The sequence below is a fragment of the Rattus rattus genome, chromosome 9 (assembly GCF_011064425.1).
Source record: "Rattus rattus isolate New Zealand chromosome 9, Rrattus_CSIRO_v1, whole genome shotgun sequence".
NCBI classification, from domain to species: Eukaryota; Metazoa; Chordata; class Mammalia; order Rodentia; family Muridae; genus Rattus; species Rattus rattus.
In genome coordinates, this window is record NC_046162.1 from 40,453,588 (window position 1) to 40,474,057 (window position 20,470).

Below are 20,470 nucleotides of genomic sequence, written 5' to 3' on the forward strand. Positions count from 1 at the left end.
GAGGAAAACCCCGGCTGGTCAATGGAACAGAACACTGGTCTCAAGATAATAGGCTCCGGATGCTAGATTAATGTCAAGGCCGAGCCAAGAACTTCATTTTTATAGCAGGAGATATCGATCAGCTGCCAGCCTCCGTCACGGCCACTCTCCCCTGGCCGGGGATTGATGGGCAAGCACACTTTACTTTGCCAGGCAGTTATGCTTGCTTGATGCCAGGCCACCCTCTGCCTTTGAGAGGTGGTGCCAAGCCGGTGGAGACAACTTGCGTCTCCTTGCTGTCCCCAGCTCTGCTGGCTTAGAGTCCTTCCACCGTGCAATGGACAAATGAAACCCAAAGCCTTCTTTTTTGCCAGGACCTCCAGCTCCTTTATCCCTGGCCACACTAGCCACCAGCCTGAAGGAACCAGGGTGACCTTGTTCTGCTGGAAGGCTTGAGGCAGCCAAGGTGTTCCCAGAGACCAGGATGTCCCAAACTCACAGAGGACCTGGCTGGATTCTCTCCATGGACTCCAGCCCTGGATGGAGGTGCAGGTGGCTGACTCAGAACGGAAATTCCCGTTGTGCTAAGCCTGCTGATGACTACTGAGTCCACTTGGACTACCCAAGATGCACCTTGCACAGGACATCAGCATGAAAAGGGTCCCTGAGGTTGTCTTCCCCCTCTTGTCTCCCACCTCTTGTCCTGGTCTCTCTCTCCATAGCTCTTCCCTCAATCTGGAGAACTCCTTGGACCCTGAGCTCTGCTAGCTCCCTGCCTCCCTGCCCTGACACCTCCAAGGGGCATCTTGGCTCCCAGCAGGGGCTAGCACTTCTCTTCACTGCTTTCCTATTAAATGCAACATAATTATGTGCATAGATGCATCTCGGCTGAGATCTCCCTGTGCATCTGTGCCTGTCAGCACTTTCTCTCTGTGCCCTACTCACTTCTCCCAGGGCCAGTGGCCAGGCTAGTCGCTTTACTTCCCAGCCTTGGGGGCTGAGGTCTCAGGTCCGTCTGTTTGTCTTGAGAAAGGGTCTCATGTCCTTCTTAGCCAGGAGAGCAGTCATTGTCTGAACTAGAAGGGCCCAGCCCATCTTTTTTTTTTTTTTTTTTTTTTTTTTTTCGGAGCTGGGGTCTGAACCCAGGGCCTTTCGCTTCCTAGGCAAGCGCTCTACCCCTGAGCTAAATCCCCAACCCCCAGCCCATCTTTTTCTGGTGCAGCCTTCCTTTATTTTTGCCTTGGATGAAGTGGAGCAGACAGCTTCACGATCATGCTCTCCCTCACCTCTGTCTACTAGCAAACATGTCTCAATCTGAAAGGTTAGGTCCCAAAACGGGGGGCTGACCCTTCCTGGGACAGAAAGCCAGAGACTCGGGTTGGCATCCTGAGTTGTACTGGACTGTAGCAGCCACCGTAGGTCCAAGCCCCAGGCCTGGATCTGGCCTTGCTTCCTTTACAGTCAATGCAGCTTCATACAGGGAAACTGAGGCCGCTGCAATTAAGTTCCTCCCCATCACACCGCCCTTTTGGCTCCCCAAGGGCCAGGATTGCAGCTGGCCCTGGGATAGACTGGCAACTGTCAGGTCAAGAGCACTCAAGGAGCTTCCCACAGGTTCCCATAGGCTGCTGGGGAGCTGCAGGAGACAGCCCTGGAGAGTGAGTTATGGTAGACGAGTGACTGGCCCTGGATGAGGGGTGGGTTCTGACTGGGGAACCATGAGTCCTTCATGCCTGGCCTGTACAAACATTACACTGGTTTTGGTCTGGGTTACTGGTATGAGTCCCAGGGAATGTTGGGGGCACAGAGAGAAGAGAAGCAGGATGGGGTGGGGTGGGGTGGTGGGGTGGGGGTGGTGGGGGCTGAGCTGCAGAGCCCAGTCTTTTTTTTTTTTTTTTTTTTTTTTTTTTTTTTTTCGAGCTGGGGACCTAACCCAGGGCCCTTGGGTTGCTAGGCAATCGCTCTACCACTGAGCTAAATCCCAACCCGCAGAGCCCAGTCTTAGTCCACCTCTAGAATTGACGAGAGGCCAAGCTCCAAGCAGGAGACTCCAAGCAAAGACCTCTGCAGGAGAAGGAAGAGATCAGTGACTTCTAGACAGTTCAGACTCCAACTTCTCTGATTTATTGTGAGGCTAAGTCTCATGTAGCCCAGGCTAACCCTGAACTCCTGATTTTTCTGTACCGCCAAGTTAGTTTATGCTGGGGATTGAACTCAGAGCCCATATGCTGGGCAACCGTTCTACCAAGTGAGCTACATCTCCAGCCCCTTGCTACATCCATCTGTCTGTCCGTCCGTCCTTCCTTCCCTCCTTTCAACACAGGAACTGCTATTGTGTAGCATGGACCAGCCTGAGACTCACCAGCTCATTCCTGCTTCAGCCTGAGTGCTGGTATTACAAGTGTGTGTCACCGTAGCCAACTGATTCATCAGTGGAGTGGAATAAACACGTTACCTCTGTGGCAGGGCCTCACAGCTGCTGGGCAAGCCCTCTACCGCCCAGCTTAGTCTTCAGTCCTGGAATGGGTTCACTCTTCTCCCGTCAGGAGAAACAGGCCTGGTCTGGAATCAGAGCTGGATTAATCTGTCAGGCCCAATGGCACAGACGGATCCATCCTAATTTCTGGTAGTGTACTTGCGTCTCTCGGGCCATTGTCATTTCTGTCACCATGAAGAATGGGGGTCTCGGCAAAGGGAGAGGCCCTAGGGAGGGGCTGAACCCTAGCTGAGGCAGAACCAGTGTTCAAAGAGACAGCATGGCAGCTGGGCAAGGCCTGCCTTAGGCCTGGAACATAGGCAGGACAGGGGGGCTGTCATTGGCCAGGAGGGAGGGAGAGGGAGAAGGAGAGGGGGAGGGGCAGGGGAGAGGGCGGGGGAGAGTGAGTGAGTTGAGAGAGGAATGCCTCCCTCCCTGAGGCCAGGCCCACTCATTATTCCGGCTCATTTTCCCCAGAGAGTGCCCAGCATAATTGGATCAGATGGAATTCGAGCCAGCTCCCTTCCTCAGTCTCCAGTGTGGCTTCATTAGTGAGTCTTTTGTAAATAAACTGGGTGGAGGAATAAAAAAAAAAAAAAAGCCCAAAAAACAAAAACCCCCATCATTTATTCTGCTGTGACTGCCTGATGACACATTAGATGCGTCTTAGGAACATAAGGAACAAAATGGAAACCTTGTGGGCTTAGAGACCCCCTTTGTGAATGACTCCCTGTCTGCTCTTCTCCACAGAAGCAGCTTCTGTGGGGCTGGAAGCGGCTCTGGCCGGTGATACAGTTGATCCCGGCCACACATCTCCAGCCTCAGATTTCATGCAGCACGGTCCTTCCCAGGCAAATCTTCGGGTGTTTGGGATATGGCAATGAGTCAGACACAGACAGATCCTAGATCTACTGCAGTGGAGTACCTGGCAACACCGCTCTTCAGACGGGTCTGTTTCTGGGGACAAACCCGGAAGAATGTGTCGTGAGGCAGTGCCTGGCGGTTGGATCCATGACTTCACTACACTGAGGGAAAGCAGCCTTTACCAAGTGAGATTGCACCGGCCGGGGAGGCTGAGCCAACAGACAAGACCTCTGTGCTACGGCTCACAAAGCCTGCATCCACAGCAGACAATGTCACTTCTCAGTCTACAGAGTGAGCAGCCTCAGGATGCCCAGCCACTGAGGAGGCCCCTACCAAAGGCGTCTGGGGAGAGATTCGCAGGCTATTTCTTTTTCTTCTTTAAAAAATATGTGTTTTAGTTTAAAGAAATTATGTAAGACGGGCAATGGTGGTGCATGCCTTTAATCCCAGCACGCAGGAGGCAGAAGCAGGTGGATCTCTGAGTTTGAGGCTAGCCTGGTCTACATGCAGAGTGAGTTTCAAAACAGCCGGGACCATACAGAGAGACCCTGTCTCAAAAAATTTTTTTGTATGTATGTGGGTGTGTGTGCATTTGTGCATGTCAGGGTAGACACGGAGACCATAAGGAGGTGTCTGATCCCTTGGAGCTGGAGTTAGAGGGGGGCTGTGAGCTGCCCAATGTGGGTGCTGCGATTTGAACGAGTCTTCTGCAAGAGCAGTAGGTGCTCTTACCCACTAAGCCGCATCTCCTGTCCCTTATTCGCTACTCCCGACCTAGACTGTCACTCATTCTATTCACTGAGAGCCCAAAGAATCACCAAGTAAAACAGAGTGATTCCAGGAGAGGTAAAACCTGAGAGGTGAGGGCAAGTGAGTGAGTGCAGCTGGTTTTCTTAGGCTAGTTTCCCCCTCGATTGCTTTTCCCCCCTCAACAGGATATGGATATATATGTATACATTTATGATGATGATGATGATGATGATGATGATGATGATGTAGACTTTGGAGCAGGTAGGCTTGGGGCCAGGCCCTGGCCCAATCACTGCAGATTGTGAAGTTTGAAATTTATTTGCTCCCATGAGGTGGGTGTAACACAGGCATCGCCCTCACAGGTCCGACATGTGTGAAGGGCTGCGGCGGCCTCCTGCTCTCTCTATCAGGGTTGGAGTAGTGCAGTTATAGAGCGTCCGTCCCGGTTGGCTGGTGCTGAATCTTTTGCTAAATACTCTTGGGCGTTATCCCTTGATACCAACATTAGTTTTTTGTTTTTTGTTTTTTAATATTTATTTATTTTATGTATGTGAGTACACCGTCACTGTCTTCAGACACCAGAAGAGGGCATCAGATCCCATTACAGATGGTTGTGAGCCACCATGTGGTTGCTGGGAATTGAACTTAGGACCTCTGGAAGAGCAGTCAGTGCTCTTAACCGCTGAGCCATCTCTCCAGCCCCCAACATTAGTTTTATTTGGGAGCCTGGTCTCACAAAGACCAGGAGGTCTGTAGAGATGTAGACTAGTCTCTATCACACCGGAGAAATGTTTGCGCGGAATTCTAGGGAGCCGTTTGTATTCCCTAGGTCTGAACTGCGCAGCTGGTCCTGTAGAGGATCCTGATGACTTGATGATGATAATGTTTCTTTTAGAACTCTTATTAAATAGCCCCTAGCAAGCATGGTCTCATTAATTGCCAACAACGCTGAGAGCCACATAAACACTAACCTCATTTGAGGGAAGCTGGAACTAAGGCTCAGTGAGGGGAAGCATCGTGGGCCGAGACCACACAGCTGCTGGAGGTGACAGTGCCAGGACCTGATGTGGACCACCTGGGCCCAGCCCTGAGGTCGTTCACCACAGCCTTCCCATCCGACTGCCGCTGCACTGAAGCGCAACATTCAACCTAGTAATGGTGCTGGTTGTCCCCGTGAGTTGGGAACTTGTCAGCCAGAGGCTGCTCCTGTTGAATGCTGGTTCTATCTATCACTGTGCACATGTGTGTGCACACACGCATGTGCGTACAGGTGCCATGACATACATATAGGAGATGACTTGTGGGTTCCACTATGTGGGTTCTGGGGGTGAAACTCAGGTCATTAGGCTTGGCAGTCAGTGGGTGCCCTGACCCCTAAGCCATCTCACCTGCCCTTGATACTGGTCCTCATGGACCTCAAGAGTATAGGACAACCTATTCTTTCCCTCCTAGAGGCCGAGTCTTCTTCTCCTCAGGGCTGGAACAGAACCCCACAAATACAGAGTAGAATGCACACTCACATCCCAAGTGGTAAACTAGTTGCTTAAGTAGTAACTGTCGGTCAGCTCGTTGGCTCCAAACCAATCCACAGGCGATAGTAAATATTGATCCATGCCATCTTTAGCAGTGTCATTCTGCCACTAATCTCTGGCTGTGGTCCAGGCTCTGTGCTAAGCACTTTCTAGTCATGGCAGTCAACCTTCCTGGGTCCTAGGCTGTATGTGTGTGGAGGGTGGGGGCTGGGATGGGGGTGTGGCAGGGGGTACGAGTCTCCCATTCAGCTGGGGAGGCAAAGCTTGGACAAGTGATCAAAGCCGCTGGAAGTCAAAGCTGCTGACTGACGGGATTAGAACTTGGATCGAGGTCTTCCAACCCCTCCACGGGGGCTTCCACCTTATGGTCCACGCTGACTCATGCCGTGACACACAAGAGGGAGGACTTAAAAGTGACCAGGGAGGTGAGGCTGACCATCTGTGAGGCTGCATGGCCCGAGGGCTAGGCTTGTCTGTCTTCATCCTCCGAATGCTGGTGGGAAGCTCTGGCATGGCCTTTTGCCATGCTGAGGAGAAGCGAATGCCGGAATGGGGAGACCATGCGGCTTGAAGATCCCTCTCACTGCCCCTACCACGGAGAGCGGCTAGCCAGCTCCTGACTTCTCTACTCCAGAAGCAGAGAGGCCACGGCAGCTGCACGCGGGAGAAGAGGACTCACCTTGAAGGAGATCTCATACTGCTCCCCTCCCCAGATCTCCAAGCCAGGGTCGTATCCGCCCAACTCCCAGAACCACTTCCGATCCACAGCGAACAGCCCTCCGGCCATCACAGGAGACCTGTTGGAGAAGAGGCATGGTGTGAGGACATAGTCAGAAGGCCTGCTTCCCGGCTGATGGTGTCCCCAGAAACTGAGCTTGTTTGCTGGGGACTCCAAGGCCTCACGGGCAGGGACCTGGCCTTCTTGCCTGCCACATCCTCTCATAAACCACTACACTTTAACCTAATGGATCCCCAGTCCCTTGATGCAATTAACACCTGAGAGTATTTGTGAGGTGAACTCTGCGGCAGGAGCAGCAGCTCCTCCCCACAGGCCTCGCAGCAGCATCACAGACGCGTCTCTAGCCTTCCCCTTAGTTACAGGGTCTGGACCGTTGTCTTTAGTGTGCATGTGCTGCGGAACCTTCTAGAGAGATTGAAGAATAACACAGCTCTACTGGGCCCTCGCCAGGCCTACAGTAGCAGCCTCTGGGCCAGAACCCAAGCACCTGGCTCCTTTGAGGATCCGCTGAGTAAGCAGATGCTTGCTAGGCTATTCTGTCCACAGACTCCAGCTCAATCCTTCCGATTACTCTGGGAGGAAGGATGGACTTCATTCGTTCGTTCGTTCGTTCGTTCATTCATTCATTCATTCATTCGTCACTGAATGCCACTCATGAAGCAGGTGCTGGAGGGGTCAGGAGACAAACCACTGTCCTTCGGGAGACAGCTGTGTGGTGAAGTCGCCTTGGCACAGAGGGATCCAGGAGACAGATGGAGGATAAATAGTAAAGGCCACCTATGGGGAGTATGGACAAGAGCACTAAGGAAGGCAAAGACTGTGTCTGTTTCCAGCTCTGAGGGGGAGAAAGGAGGCACGGATAGGGAGTAAGGAAGGATGCTCAGAGGAAAAGGTGTTTAAGAGGCTTCTTGAGGGAAAATGCTACAGGGGAGGTCGGGACCACACCAGTAAGGCACAGACATGGTGCACAGAGGTGTGGTATAAGAGAGTCAGGGTATGGCATGATGGGATCCAGGGAAACCATGGTGCCTCGCACAGGGCAGCATGGAGCAGCAGCTGCCTAACGTCTGCTACGTGAAAGTCTATTACGACGGATGGCTGTGCCCCAGTCTGTTGAAAATCCAAACCTTCAAACCAGCATGCGTGGAGGTAGCCTTCATGTCCCTGCTTGGCTCCAGGACTCATGGGAGAGACTGATGGGACAAGGCTACACCTAACATGCCTCCTAAGCCTTCTCTGGTGGTTTGTGTATGCTTGGCCCAGGGAATGGCACTGTTGGGAGGTGTGGCCTTGCTGGAGTAGGTGTGGCCTTGTGGGTGTGGGCTTTAATACTCATGTCCTTAGCTGTCTGGGAGCCAGTATTCTGCTAGCAGCCTTCAGATGAAGATGTAGAACTCGAAACTTCTCCCGCACCATGCCTGCCTGGATGCTGCCATGTTTCTGCCTTGATAATAGACTGAACCACTGAACCTGTAAGCCAGCCCCTTATAAATGTTGTCCTTGGGGTTGGGGATTTAGCTCAGTGGTAGAGCGCTTGCCTAGGAAGCGCAAGGCCCTGGGTTCGGTCCCCAGCTCCGAAAAAAAGAACCAAAAAAAAAAAAAAAAAATAAATGTTGTCCTTTACAAGACTTGCATTGGTCATGGTGACTATTCACAGCAGTAAAACCCTAACTAAGACACCTTCCTTGTGGCAGGTGGATGGGGGGATCCCTGGGACATTACTAAGGGTGTGACACACCACAGGTTATCCTGCAAGTAAGTACTTCGGTGTCCCCACCTCAGCCTTCAAAGGGGGCAGGGCTCACTCCCAGGGAATTTGTGGGATGGTTCAGAGCCATTGGTTTCGATCGAAGTTGGCTTTTGGCCCCAGGGACAAATCGCTGACCCTAAACCCTGCCTTCCTAGGAATGAACTGTGACATTCAGTGAGGTGACATTCACTCTGGGTGGTCTAGGACAGTTGCTGCACTTGGAAGATGGTTGCTTGGCAAAGGGCTCGGTATGTGTGGGACGTCCAAGACTTGAGATGAAGAAAGGGTGGCAGAAAGCTAGATACTTTTAGCTGTTAAGACTCTTGGTGCTGGGTTCTGAGTGGGCTCAGGACCCTGGAACCCCTGTACTGGAGGAGGATAAGTGAAGACTCCCGGTGTGTTGGTAGGGGCCCTGGTCATCACCAGTATGAGTCCAGGCCAGCTGTACTTACTCAAATGGGTCACTAGGGTCCGCCTTCTGCAGCTCTGGAGGGATTGGGATTCGTTTGTAATACATTTCCCAGTCGAAGGCACCCCGCATGGCGTCCCCGGCTTGTGTCTCGTACCGGAAGTCATCATGGTCGATGACGTCAATCATTGGGCACACGATGGTCTTTCGGTTCCGAGCGATGCGGTCTGAGGTGGTGGAGAGACGCCCATTAGCGGAGGGAGCAGCCAAAGGCTGTTCCTGCTCTGTAGGGCACTTACTCTGAACAATCCCTGGGGATGACCATGGCTTCCTCAGACCGAGCACTGTAGGAAGCAGTTCCTTAGACAGCATCTCTAAGCCTCAGGATCTCTTCTGTGAAGTGGGGTGGGAGGGTCTGCCTCCGAGGTTGTTAAAAGGCTTAGATTGTGCCGTATTTGAGAATGTCCACTCATAGACTGTGAGGGCATGGCTCTGCCGTGGACAGATACAGATTTTCTTCTATGCGGACCTCTACTCTGGCCTTGCCATGGTCCTAGTTGCCAAACCCTGATCATGACTCATGGCTAAAAGCAGCCAGGTAGTTCTCTAGTGTCCATTTGTCCCCGACTACTCATGGGCACCCATAGCTGTGATCATCAGTAAGGGAATTCAGCTTGAGTTTTTAAACAGCCCAAACTGTCCAAGAGGGAGCAGACATGCCTTGGAAGTCCTGAAGGTACGCAGGCAGAGTGTGTCACCCGTGGAATGCTAAAGGTGGGGTGATTCGAAACAGCAAATGGGGCCTCGACCCAGTCCATGTCGTGGTCTCTTTCAACCCTGGGAGTCACTGTGCTGGTCTGAGCCACCCTATGTCATTCCCACAGGGAGCTCTGACTGCTTCAGGAGGACCACTGTGGGGTCAATGATCTGCCCCAAGGGGCAGATGGGCTGTGCTGGGTCAAAGATCATGGGTCATGTTCAATAATTCAGGCCCTAGAGGGCTAGACAAGGGCTGGGCCCACATTCTATCAAGCCATACAGAATTTTTCACAAAACACCATTTGTGTCTGTTTTTTAATCCGAAGGCATAACCTACAGGTGGGTAGGTGAGTGGTGAAATTGTGTGTGTGTGTGTGTGTGTGTGTGTGTGTGTGTTTGTGTGTGTTGGTGTGTATGTGTACACACATAGAAGCATGCAAGTCTGGAGAACAGTGACCATTACCCCCAATTCACGAGACAGCAGATTCTGTTACAGGCGAAATGTCAGGAAGCATGGCTTAGCCCTACTGTGTGCACACAGTTGTGTACTAGGTTGAGATAGCCACTGCATTTCTAACTGTGATACATGGTTTAAGTAGTTGCAAAGACTGCAGATGTAGCTTAGTGGTAGGTAGAGCATTTGTTTAGGATGTGAGAGTGCACACGCGCACGCGCACACACCACACACACACACACACACCACACACACACACACACACACACACACACACACGCCTACACACACATGGAGTTACAGAAATGCCACTTGCACCATGTATCCCCAGATGGACAGTGGTGTGACTAATGCTGGAAACACTTGGGATTAGTTTTACCTCTCTACTGTTCTCTTTATCCACGGGGTCAGAACTCCTGGTGCATGGCTCCCATCCGCCTGGGGACAGATTCCCTTGTGTGGGACTATCTTCATGACTCTTAGGGACCTTGAGGGAAAGATCTAGAGAGGGGTCCCTGTTCTGATTATTCAAGACCTCTGTGGTTATTTCACTACCACAGCTGATCAGTGCCAGTGATGGCTGACAGTTGGCCCTGCTCGATGGCAGTGGCCTGTGTCACTGTGCTCGATGGCAATGGTCTATGTCACTGTGCTGGGTGGCAGGGGCCTGTGTCACTGTGCTGGGTGGCAGTGGGCTGTGTCACTGTGTTGGGTGGCAGGGGCCTGTGTCACTGTGCTGGGTGGCAGTGGGCTGTGTCACTGTGCTGGGTGGCAGGGGCCTGTGTCACTGTGCTGGGTGGCAGTGGGCTGTGTCACTGTGCTGGATGGCAGGGGCCTGTGTCACTGTGCTGGGTGGCAGTGGCCTGTGTCACTGTGCTGGGTGGCAGTGGGCTGTGTCACTGTGCTGGGTGGCAGGGGACTGTGTCACTGGGCTCGGGGGGCGTGTGGCCTGTGTCACTGTGCTGGGTGGCGGGGGCCTGTGTCACTGTGCTGGGTGGCAGGGGCCTGTGTCACTGTGCTGGATGGCAGTGGGCTGTGTCACTGTGCTGGGTGGCAGGGGTCTGTGTCACTGTGTTGGGTGGCAGTGGGCTGTGTCACTTTGCTGGAGCGCAGGGGGCCATGTGACTTGCTGGATGGCAGTGGGCTGTGTCACTGTGTTGGGTGGCAGTGGGCTGTGTCACTGTGCTGGATGGCAGTGGGCTGTGTCACTGTGCTGGATGGCAGTGGGCTGTGTCACTGTGCTGGGTGGCAGGGGCCTGTGTCACTGTGCTGGATGGCAGTGGGCTGTGTCACTGTGCTGGGTGGCAGGGGCCTGTGTCACTGTGCTGGATGGCAGGGGCCTGTGTCACTGTGCTGGATGGCAGGGGCCTGTGTCACTGTGCTGGGTGGCAGTGGGCTGTGTCACTGTGCTGGGTGGCAGGGGCCTGTGTCACTGTGCTGGGTGGCAGTGGTCTGTGTCACTGTGCTGGGTGGCAGTGGTCTGTGTCACTGTGCTGGGTGGCAGGGGCCTGTGTCACTGTGCTGGGTGGCAGGGGCCTGTGTCACTGTGCTGGGTGGCAGGGGCCTGTGTCACTGTGCTGGGTGGCAGGGGGCTGTGTCACTGTGCTGGGTGGCAGGGGCCTGTGTCACTGTGCTGGGTGGCAGGGGCCTGTGTCACTGTGCTGGGTGGCAGGGGCCTGTGTCACTGTGCTGGGTGGCAGGGGCTGTGTCACTGTGCTGGGTGGCAGGGGCCTGTGTCACTGTGCTGGATGGCAGGGGCCTGTGTCACTGTGCTCAGACTGTGCTCGATGGCGGGGGCCTGTGTCACTGTGCTGGGTGGCAGTGGGCTGTGTCACTGTGCTGGATGGCAGGGGCCTGTGTCACTGTGCTGGGTGGCAGTGGCCTGTGTCACTGTGCTGGGTGGCAGTGGCCTGTGTCACTGTGCTGGGTGGCAGTGGTCTGTGTCACTGTGTTGGGTGGCAGTGGGCTGTGTCACTGTGCTGGGTGGCAGGGGCCTGTGTCACTGTGTTGGGTGGCAGTGGGCTGTGTCACTGTGCTGGGTGGCAGGGGCCTGTGTCACTGTGCTGGGTGGCAGGGGCCTGTGTCACTGTGTTGGGTGGCAGTGGGCTGTGTCACTGTGCTGGGTGGCAGTGGGCTGTGTCACTGTGCTGGATGGCAGTGGGCTGTGTCACTGTGCTGGGTGGCAGGGGCCTGTGTCACTGTGCTGGGTGGCAGGGGCCTGTGTCACTGTGCTGTCACTGTGCTGGGTGGCAGGGGCCTGTGTCACTGTGCTGGGTGGCAGTGGGCTGTGTCACTGTGCTGGGTGGCAGGGGGCTGTGTCACTGTGCTGGGTGGCAGTGGGCTGTGTCACTGTGCTGGGTGGCAGGGGCCTGTGTCACTGTGCTGGGTGGCAGGGGCCTGTGTCACTGTGCTGGGTGGCAGTGGGCTGTGTCACTGTGCTGGATGGCAGGGGCCTGTGTCACTGTGCTGGGTGGCAGGGGCCTGTGTCACTGTGCTGGATGGCAGGGGGCTGTGTCACTGTGCTGGGTGGCAGGGGGCTGTGTCACTGTGCTGGGTGGCAGTGGGCTGTGTCACTGTGCTGGGTGGCAGGGGCCTGTGTCACTGTGCTGGGTGGCAGTGGGCTGTGTCACTGTGCTGGATGGCAGGGGCCTGTGTCACTGTGCTGGGTGGCAGTGGGCTGTGTCACTGTGCTGGATGGCAGGGGCCTGTGTCACTGTGCTGGGTGGCAGGGGCCTGTGTCACTGTGCTGGGTGGCAGGGGCCTGTGTCACTGTGCTGGGTGGCAGTGGGCTGTGTCACTGTGCTGGGTGGCAGTGGGCTGTGTCACTGTGTTCGTTTGGGAGCTGAACGCCCAGTCTTACAACACCAATTCCCCTTCATTGTGCAGCTGTGGACATGGCTGGCTGATGCCTCCGGGTTTTGCTTTCCTTGTGGGTCTCTGAAGACTGAGATGCTGGTATTCCCCATTTTCTATGACCATGACTGCAGGACACTCGAAGCAGCCATTGGGAGTACCTGTGTCCTTCTTTGTCACATGCAGAATGTAGGTAAGACTGCTAAGCCTGCCTGCTGAACTGGGTAGGTCAAATCCAAGTACAGATGTGGCCTAACCTCAGAGGGACTCTCAAGGCCTTGAGGACCGTGACGACAGTGAAGAAAAAGGAGACGACTCAAGAGTCGCTCTCGCACCAGGCAGAGTCCTCAGGGCTCCACAATGTCTAATCATTAATCAGGGCAGAGCCAGCCAAGCCTGGAGGTGTCAATGGATTCACAGACAAAAGCCATGCAGGGCTCTCTGTGAAGTTCCTGTGTTTCTACAAGAGGGGAGGAAAAAAGAAGGGAGAGGGGATGCTCTCCTTTTGGAGGATGAAAATAGCCCTCACACATGTCCACAGAAACAGAGTTTAGACAAGCTCAACTCTGGTCCACCACCTCATTCTCACAAAAGGACCCTCCACACGGCTGCTCCTCTCAGGCTGCAAATGTGCTGCTGCCTGCCGAGGCTACCCCCTCCCCCTGGTAATGAGAGGTTGATGCAGGCCACTGCTTGGTTTAATTAAATACAGCTGACCAGACATTCTGGTCTTCCTTTCAGCCCAGTGAGATCCCTGGGCATGGCCGTTAGAAGCACATAGTCCGGTAAGTTCTTAGTGACGTGGTCAGGAAGAAACCCAGCTGAGTTATCCTGTGGGACTGTGCGTAGCTGACTTTCACAGTGGCATTTACTGCTGTGGCTGCTGGACCAGGAGCTGCCTGCAAATGTAACTAGCGAGGCTCCTTGGACTGCCACAATCTGCACGTCTGGGCCGGAGGGTCTGACTGGGGCATCATGGGGGAGCATGCTGCTTGGTCAATTGTCATGCATGTCTGACCCCTGACCCCTGGGATGGAATTCACTTTTCTCTTGAGGGTGGCAACCTCACAGCTTTCCCTGGCCCTGCCCTGCCATGTCTCTAAGCCTTGACTGAACACCTATCTTAGCTGTCTGCCTGGTTATATCTCCTCGTGTCCTGATTTTCTGCTACTCTTAAGTCCCTCATGCCCACACTCTACCCACAGTGGAAGGTTTCTGGATCATGCTTCCCTCCTGGGCGTCTGAGAGGAAAGGAACCTTGGAAGCAGTGTGGAGTTGTGGAAAACAATAGACTCTGGTGCTTGACATGTGGTGACTTTGACACCAACGGCCTGGGGGGACAAGCAAGCCACCAAGCATCTCAACTGTGCACCCTTATGAGCCCGGGTGATCTTCCCTGCAACCCTTCTGACTCACAGTATGGATGCCGAGCAGTAACTATTTTCATTTAGAATAAGGACGCCTCCCTTGCAGCCACCACAATTTGGTTCTTTTGTTTAAGACATCGTCTCGTGAATCCCAGTGTGGCCTTTAGCTGAGGATGACTTTGAACTTCTGATCCTCCTACCTCCACCTCCCAAGTGCTGGGGTGTGTCATCATTCCTGATTTATGCAGTCCAACACCAGGGATAGAACCCAGAGACTCACGCATGCTGGGCAAGTACTCGGCCAACTGAGCTATGTCCCCAGGTCCCATAAGTTGACCCTCAGTGGTAGAAAGCTTTGGTTTGCTCTCCAACAGGCTTAGGGCAATCTGAGAGTTGTTGCCTGGTCACTGAAGCTTGACACTTTCCTAGTCTATGAAACAAGGGGACAGGGCTGAACCTCTGAGCCCCATCTGGAGCCTGGAGTTCTGCCGTGTGCTGCCAGGTAGGCAGAAGAAGTATTAGAGTCACCTTGGAGTGCAAGGCCACACACCCAGGTTACCCCACTCCTTACCAAGCAAAGGGGGGAGCCAGTTGACGTTGGCTTCACAGTGTGAATCTAAGAATGTGATGACGTCTCCGGTGGCGGCCGAAGCCCCCAGCATTCGGGTCCTTATCAGGCCTTCCCGTTTCTTTGTCCGGAGAATCCTCACGCTGGGGAAAAGGGCCATGTAGTCTTCCAGTGGCTTCTTCAGGTGTTCTGTGAGGAGACAGAGGGGAGAGGTAGGTCAGAGTGGCTGCGTGGGAACTGTTCTGTGACCCACAGTTTGGACGCTGATTCTCAGTTCACTGTCTCACGGGCCTCAGACAGATAGGGAAACTGAGGCTCACAGAGGTCCAGTGATGCACCAGGGCTGGAACGGAAAGACGTCACTTGCAAGAGTGGGGTTCCAGGTAGGTGTTTATGCCTGTCTAGTGCCATTTCCCTCATTTCCTGATAGGAAGACTCGTTTCCTGAGGAGACTGCCCGTCCCCTTACATCCATCCAGCTGACCTCCTTCCCCTGGAGTAAGTGGGAGGAGCATGTGGCTCAGGCTTAGCCAATCACTGTAATCCATCCCTTGGTCACACTGACAGGCTCAAGGATGGCCTTGCAACCTGGTAAGGTGCTTTACTCTAAGTCCTGGGTGGGGAAAATTAAGATGCGGGAGGGGAGGGAGTACTCAGGCTGCAGGCAACGTGCAGCCCAGACAGGGTGTGATGGTTAGATTCAAAATCACCTAGGAGACACAGACTTAGGTGTGTCTGTGAGGGAAGGACACACCCTGGATGTGGGTGGCACCACACACACACACACACACACACACACACATGCATGGGGAAAGGGGAGTGCGGGGGGGAGGGGACCATTCCCCTCAACCTGAAGCAGTCGGTCTCTATTATATACGATAGCTTTTCTTGTTTGTTTACTCTACATGGACTGGATTTCTGCCCTACGCCTGGGAAAGCTGTCCTGAATAAGTGTTGAAGACTTTCTTTCAGGCCTGCGAGATGACTCATCAGGTAAAGGCATTTCCCTCAAAGCCTTATGACCAGAGTTCCTGGGACACGCATGGGAGAAGAAAACTCACTCCCTCAGGTTGTCCTTTCCTTCCCACTCTTGCCCCGAGGTGCACCCATGATGCCTTTCCCCTCCCCTCATGCACACATGAAACAGTTTATTTTGTAAAAGCCTACAGCACCTGATATTCCCTGGCAGTTTCCCAATCAAGTACTAACCGGCCCTGACCCTGCTTAACTTCCGAGATCAGATGAGGCTGGGTGAGTTCTAGGTGGTACCGCTGAAGACACAAAATAATACTCTAAAGAATGTGACAAAGTGGGAGAGATGGCTCAGTGGTTAGGAACACTAGCAGCTCTCGAAGAGGACCCAGACCAATGTCCAGCAGCACCCACATAAAGGCTTTACTGGTTTCAGAGGAACTAGTGCCCTCTTCTGGCTTCCAAGGGCACTGCATGCGATAGTGCACATGTGCATACTTAGGCAAACATATAAAATAAAAACAAGTCCCAGCCATTCTGCTGGTCTCTCTTGATGTTCATTAGTTTTTGGGTGAACACCTTTAATCTCTGCGTTCGAGAGGCAGGCGGAACTCTGTGATTTTTGAGGCTAGCCTGGTCTACAGAGTGAGTTCCAGAACAGCCAGGGCTCCACAGAGAAACCTTGTCTCAAAACAAACAAACAAAAACCAAAAACAAACAAAACAAACAAAACAAAACAAAAAAACCCCAACAACAACAACATTAACGACAAAAAAGCACACACACCAAAAACCCCCTAAACCCAAAACATGGTTGGAAAACATGAAACATCAAGACAGACAGACAACATCCCATGCTCAGAGATCAGGGGTGAAGATGACAGTGGTTCCTAGGGACACAGAATTAAAGCTGCTGGCATCACTGTGTCTTCTTTGCAGAAGTGACAGTCAACAAACCATTATTAAAATTTATACGGCCACAAAGGACCCAGAATAGTGGAGGTGTTTTAGAAAAGAAAATGTCAGGAGAGTCGTGTTTCTTGATCTGACTTTCACACATGTGCTATGGCACACTTGTGTTTTATACGTGTGCACACACACAATGAATGCATGCATGCATATATACATACTGAACAATATCTTTGGAAAGTGAGTTGTGTTGGATGGTGTTTTGCTGGGGCAAACACGGGAAGGGATGATTAGCAAACAAGGGAAAGGACACGTGATGAAGGATTCCATGCTAACAGCGAGCATGTATTGGTCTGCCTTACACTGCGTAGCTGAGCTGCATTTGTTGGGACTCCGTGGACTAAGGCTGATTGGATGCATGTGCTAAGGCAAGGCACACAGAGGACACGTGATGTTTGGAGGGATATAAATAGGACTTCATGAGCAGTGATGAGGCTGAGCGAGCCTTGCTTACAGAGCATTGCTGTGCAAGGCTTGTTGGTCTCGAGTCTTTGCTGATCTTCGCTTCGCTGAGAGAGGCACAGTTGAGAACTTCTCCTGGGGTTCCTGTTGGCCCTGGAGGCATAATTGCTCCTGCTGACTTGTGCCAATTCGGCAGAGGCCTAGCTGTTCCTGCTAGGTGGTGCCACTGCTGCTGGTCTGTGTTTGCCATCCCGACTCTAACAAATTGGACTGCTGGTGTATTCGTGATGTGTTTGAGAGTGGATTAAGCTGCTGCTGAGGACCTGTGAACTAAACTGCTGATTTCCTGGATTTCCTAAATTGGATGTGCTCCAAAGAACAATTTCTAAATAGATCCACTGCCCCTGTATCCTTTCTTTTCCACTACCTCTGTTGGGTGGTGGGCAAGAAGGGAGGTTAAAGCATCATCATTAAAAGTAAGCTTTGAAAAATTAAAGTTATGAATATGGACATAAGGCTCCACCTGCCTCCATACCCCAATGCTAGGGTCCCAGACATACAAAGCCCTGTGTGGCTTTTTACAGGATTGCTGGGGATTTGAACTCTGGTCCTCAATCTTGCACAGTAAGCACTTTTTATCCACTGAGGTAACTCCATACCCATACTTGTTCTTAAAGACGACTTTATGGAAACCCCACAAATGTACAACTGGTACCATTTATAATAACAACAAACAGACAAACAAAAAAACCCCAATAGCAAGTAAAAATAGAGTCAAGCCTTAATTCTTTTTGTTTTAGTTTTGCCTTGCCAGCTGTGAACTAGAGGTCAGGTCTGTCAGAACAGGTGATCTGGGAAGCTAGCTGAGGCCTTCCCCTTGAGGTAGGGGAAAATAAGTGTGTTGTAAGAGGTGTCTTCCCCTTTGAGATCCTGTGGAACCACACAAGTCACCCCAGGGACCACTTACAACAGCTCTAAGGGGGGGGGGCTGTGGCCACATGGACTTCAGATTCCAGAACCTCTTCAGGATGAAGAGAAGAACCACAGGTTGTGTTGCCTTGTATCATGAAGGCAGAGCACCTGAAAAAATATACTGGGGAGGGGCTACAATCACAAAAGGAGCAAGCCTTGGTTTCGTTTGCTCTCAGGCAGCGAGACACCCCCCCCACACACACACACAGCAAGAGGCGTGGCCAAGCTTTTGTTTCTCTAGCACAGTCTCTCTGAGGAAAGAGGAAATTCACAGCCAGTCTCTGCCCACTGCTGCACTGGGGCTGCATTCAACCGGTGGGTTGTTAACTCAGGAGTGAGATTATCTTCTGTGCCACACGCCAGTGCTCCCACCGAGGGAGAAATATCACCTCTGCCCATGTAATCATTGAGAGCCTCACGTGCACAGGGCCCCATCGCTAAATCACCCTAATGCAGATGGCTGCGCTTGTTACTGATGGGCCAATTAGGGCCTTTCGACAGCCCGTGGTAAAGTTGGAGTGATTATTTAGGGGCAATTACTGCCTCCTGTCTGTATGAGGAGGTGTATTTACTCAAAGCACGGCTGCCTTATTTTGCCAGTCTCCTTGCACAGGGACATCTGAGAAGGTCTCAGGATTTGGAGCTAAAAGGAACTGCAAATGAGGACGATGGTCACCATGGTGACAATGACAGGGGACACCTGCTGAGCCGGGCTCACATGCAGGTCTCCCTGCTTCACACGCATTACCTCAGACACCTAGTATCTATCGGTCCTGTTTACAGAAGAAGATACTAAGGCTCAGAGCAGAGATGTAATTTGCTCAACAAACAGTAACAAATTAGAACACCAGGTCTACGGAGACTGATGTCACCTCTCATCTGATACTTTCTAACTCACCCCACCCCGTATCAAGGAAGTGAGAGGGCTGGAGCAGTTAGTGACTCAGATTCACACAGTAGGTCAACATGGCAGGACTATCTCCCAGTTCAGAATTACTCCAGAGTCATAAAATGCCTTTCACTGCCTACACCTCTCCCCCCTTCCCTGGTCCACAATCCGATGCCCATCTCCCCTGCCCTCTACTATGTGAGGGAACAGAGTGCATAGTCAGCTCGGTGTGTGTGTGAAAGATTCACTCCTGCCTCATGAGCTCTAGTGACTGGCCACACTTTGTCAGGTGCGATGGCAGGCGCTTTTACTTGCTAAGCCATTGACTCAGTTCAGGGCAGTTAACACTGGGTGAAGGTAAGCTTGAAGCCACTGGCTGGTGGCCTGTTGGAGAGAAACTGGTCACATGGAGAATGCCAGGGGTAGGTGGAGGCAGACCTTGATGTGTTACCAGCCGTGGCTGACAAGGACAGGCAGCAAGAGGGAAGAGAGGGCTGGCTGAGCAAAGGCAACATCCTCGACCACATGTGGCTGCTGGAGACAGGTTAATGGGTTAGCTGTTTCCCTTCCCCCGCCCTTCTCAAAGTTTTTGCTTTAAAATTTTCATTACCGTTTAAAATTATCTATTAACATACGTGTGTGTGTGTGTGTGTGTGTGTGCGCGCGTGCACGTGCACCATTCTTGTGTGCAGCTGGCCAGAAGTGGAAGTTGAGCATCTTCCTCTCTCGCTTTCCACTTTATTTTTGACACAAAGTCTCTCACCAAAACTGGAGGTCATTGATTGGCTACACTGGGAAACACTCTACCAACGGAACCCATCCCCAGCCCTAGAAACCTTTCTCTACCTCTGTGACCAAAGTGGGTGCCCACATTAGCTGGTGGCAGTGCCCTGTGACTCACGTCCCACACCCCTCAGCTCTGAACCACAAGTTCAGTGAGGCAGGCTGTGTGGACTCTGCTCACCGGGTGTCCTTTGTGCTTAGCACTAAGCCAGAGGCTTACACATGTCACCATCAAATTCTCCGTGGCTTCCTGTCAATACCACACGGAAGCAGCCCCAGGACATCACCCTTGTCTCACGTTGAGAAGTTTCCTGATCCGAGGTTATACAGTTGCATGCTAAGTGCTGAAGATGGACTCAAATTCCCTTTGGCTCTCTGGGAGTCTTTGGTGCTCTGAGCTGTAAAATCAATTTCCATGTGGACTCTGCCTGAATTTCAAAGCCTGATGCTTCTAACTAGAAACACTGTCTGAGGGGGCACCTGGAATATCTGTATGTCCCTTGCTTGGGTTGGACACAGAGGTGGAAAACAAGCACTGTCCAGCTGGTCCTCAGGCCGCCCGGGGCCACTGAAGTGGTAGATGCTGTCCTTTGTGTACTTGTGAGTGTTCCGGGTCTCATGACATCCTGGCTTGGCTTGAATTTCTCATGTTCTAAGTTGAGCTCATCTTCAGGGACAGAGGTGTCTACTTGTGGACTTCAGAGTGCCCCGAGGCACCAGTGAAGCCTCTGGAGGAAGAGGAGGGCCCCGGCAGTGGAAGACATCTTATGCAGTCCTTTTTATTTTTTTTTATTTTTTTTGATCTGAAGGTATTTCTCACTTAAGGAAATATTTTTCAGGAGCAGCGGACCCTCACCTTTAGGGTACCGAAGCCCTGTGTGATATGCTGCTATACAATGTCATTTCATTCCCAAGACTTCAGAAGGCAGTCACTATGACCCTCCCTTGTGCCCCACATGGGGAAACGAAGGATTAGCCCAGTCCT

At 52.6% G+C, this 20,470-nt stretch overlaps 1 protein-coding gene across 1 annotated transcript in view; it reads right to left on the minus strand.

The window, feature by feature from the left end:
- Positions 1 to 20,470, minus strand: part of Galnt10 (polypeptide N-acetylgalactosaminyltransferase 10) — a 69,605-nt gene that overhangs the window by 9,925 nt on the left and 39,210 nt on the right. Inside the window, exons 4-6 of the mRNA XM_032911681.1 lie at positions 14,504 to 14,689; positions 8,543 to 8,726; positions 6,281 to 6,398 (exon numbers count right to left, since the gene is read on the minus strand). Of these exons, the coding sequence (XP_032767572.1) occupies positions 6,281 to 6,398; positions 8,543 to 8,726; positions 14,504 to 14,689 (488 nt within the window). The remainder of the gene's footprint in view (positions 1 to 6,280; positions 6,399 to 8,542; positions 8,727 to 14,503; positions 14,690 to 20,470) is intronic.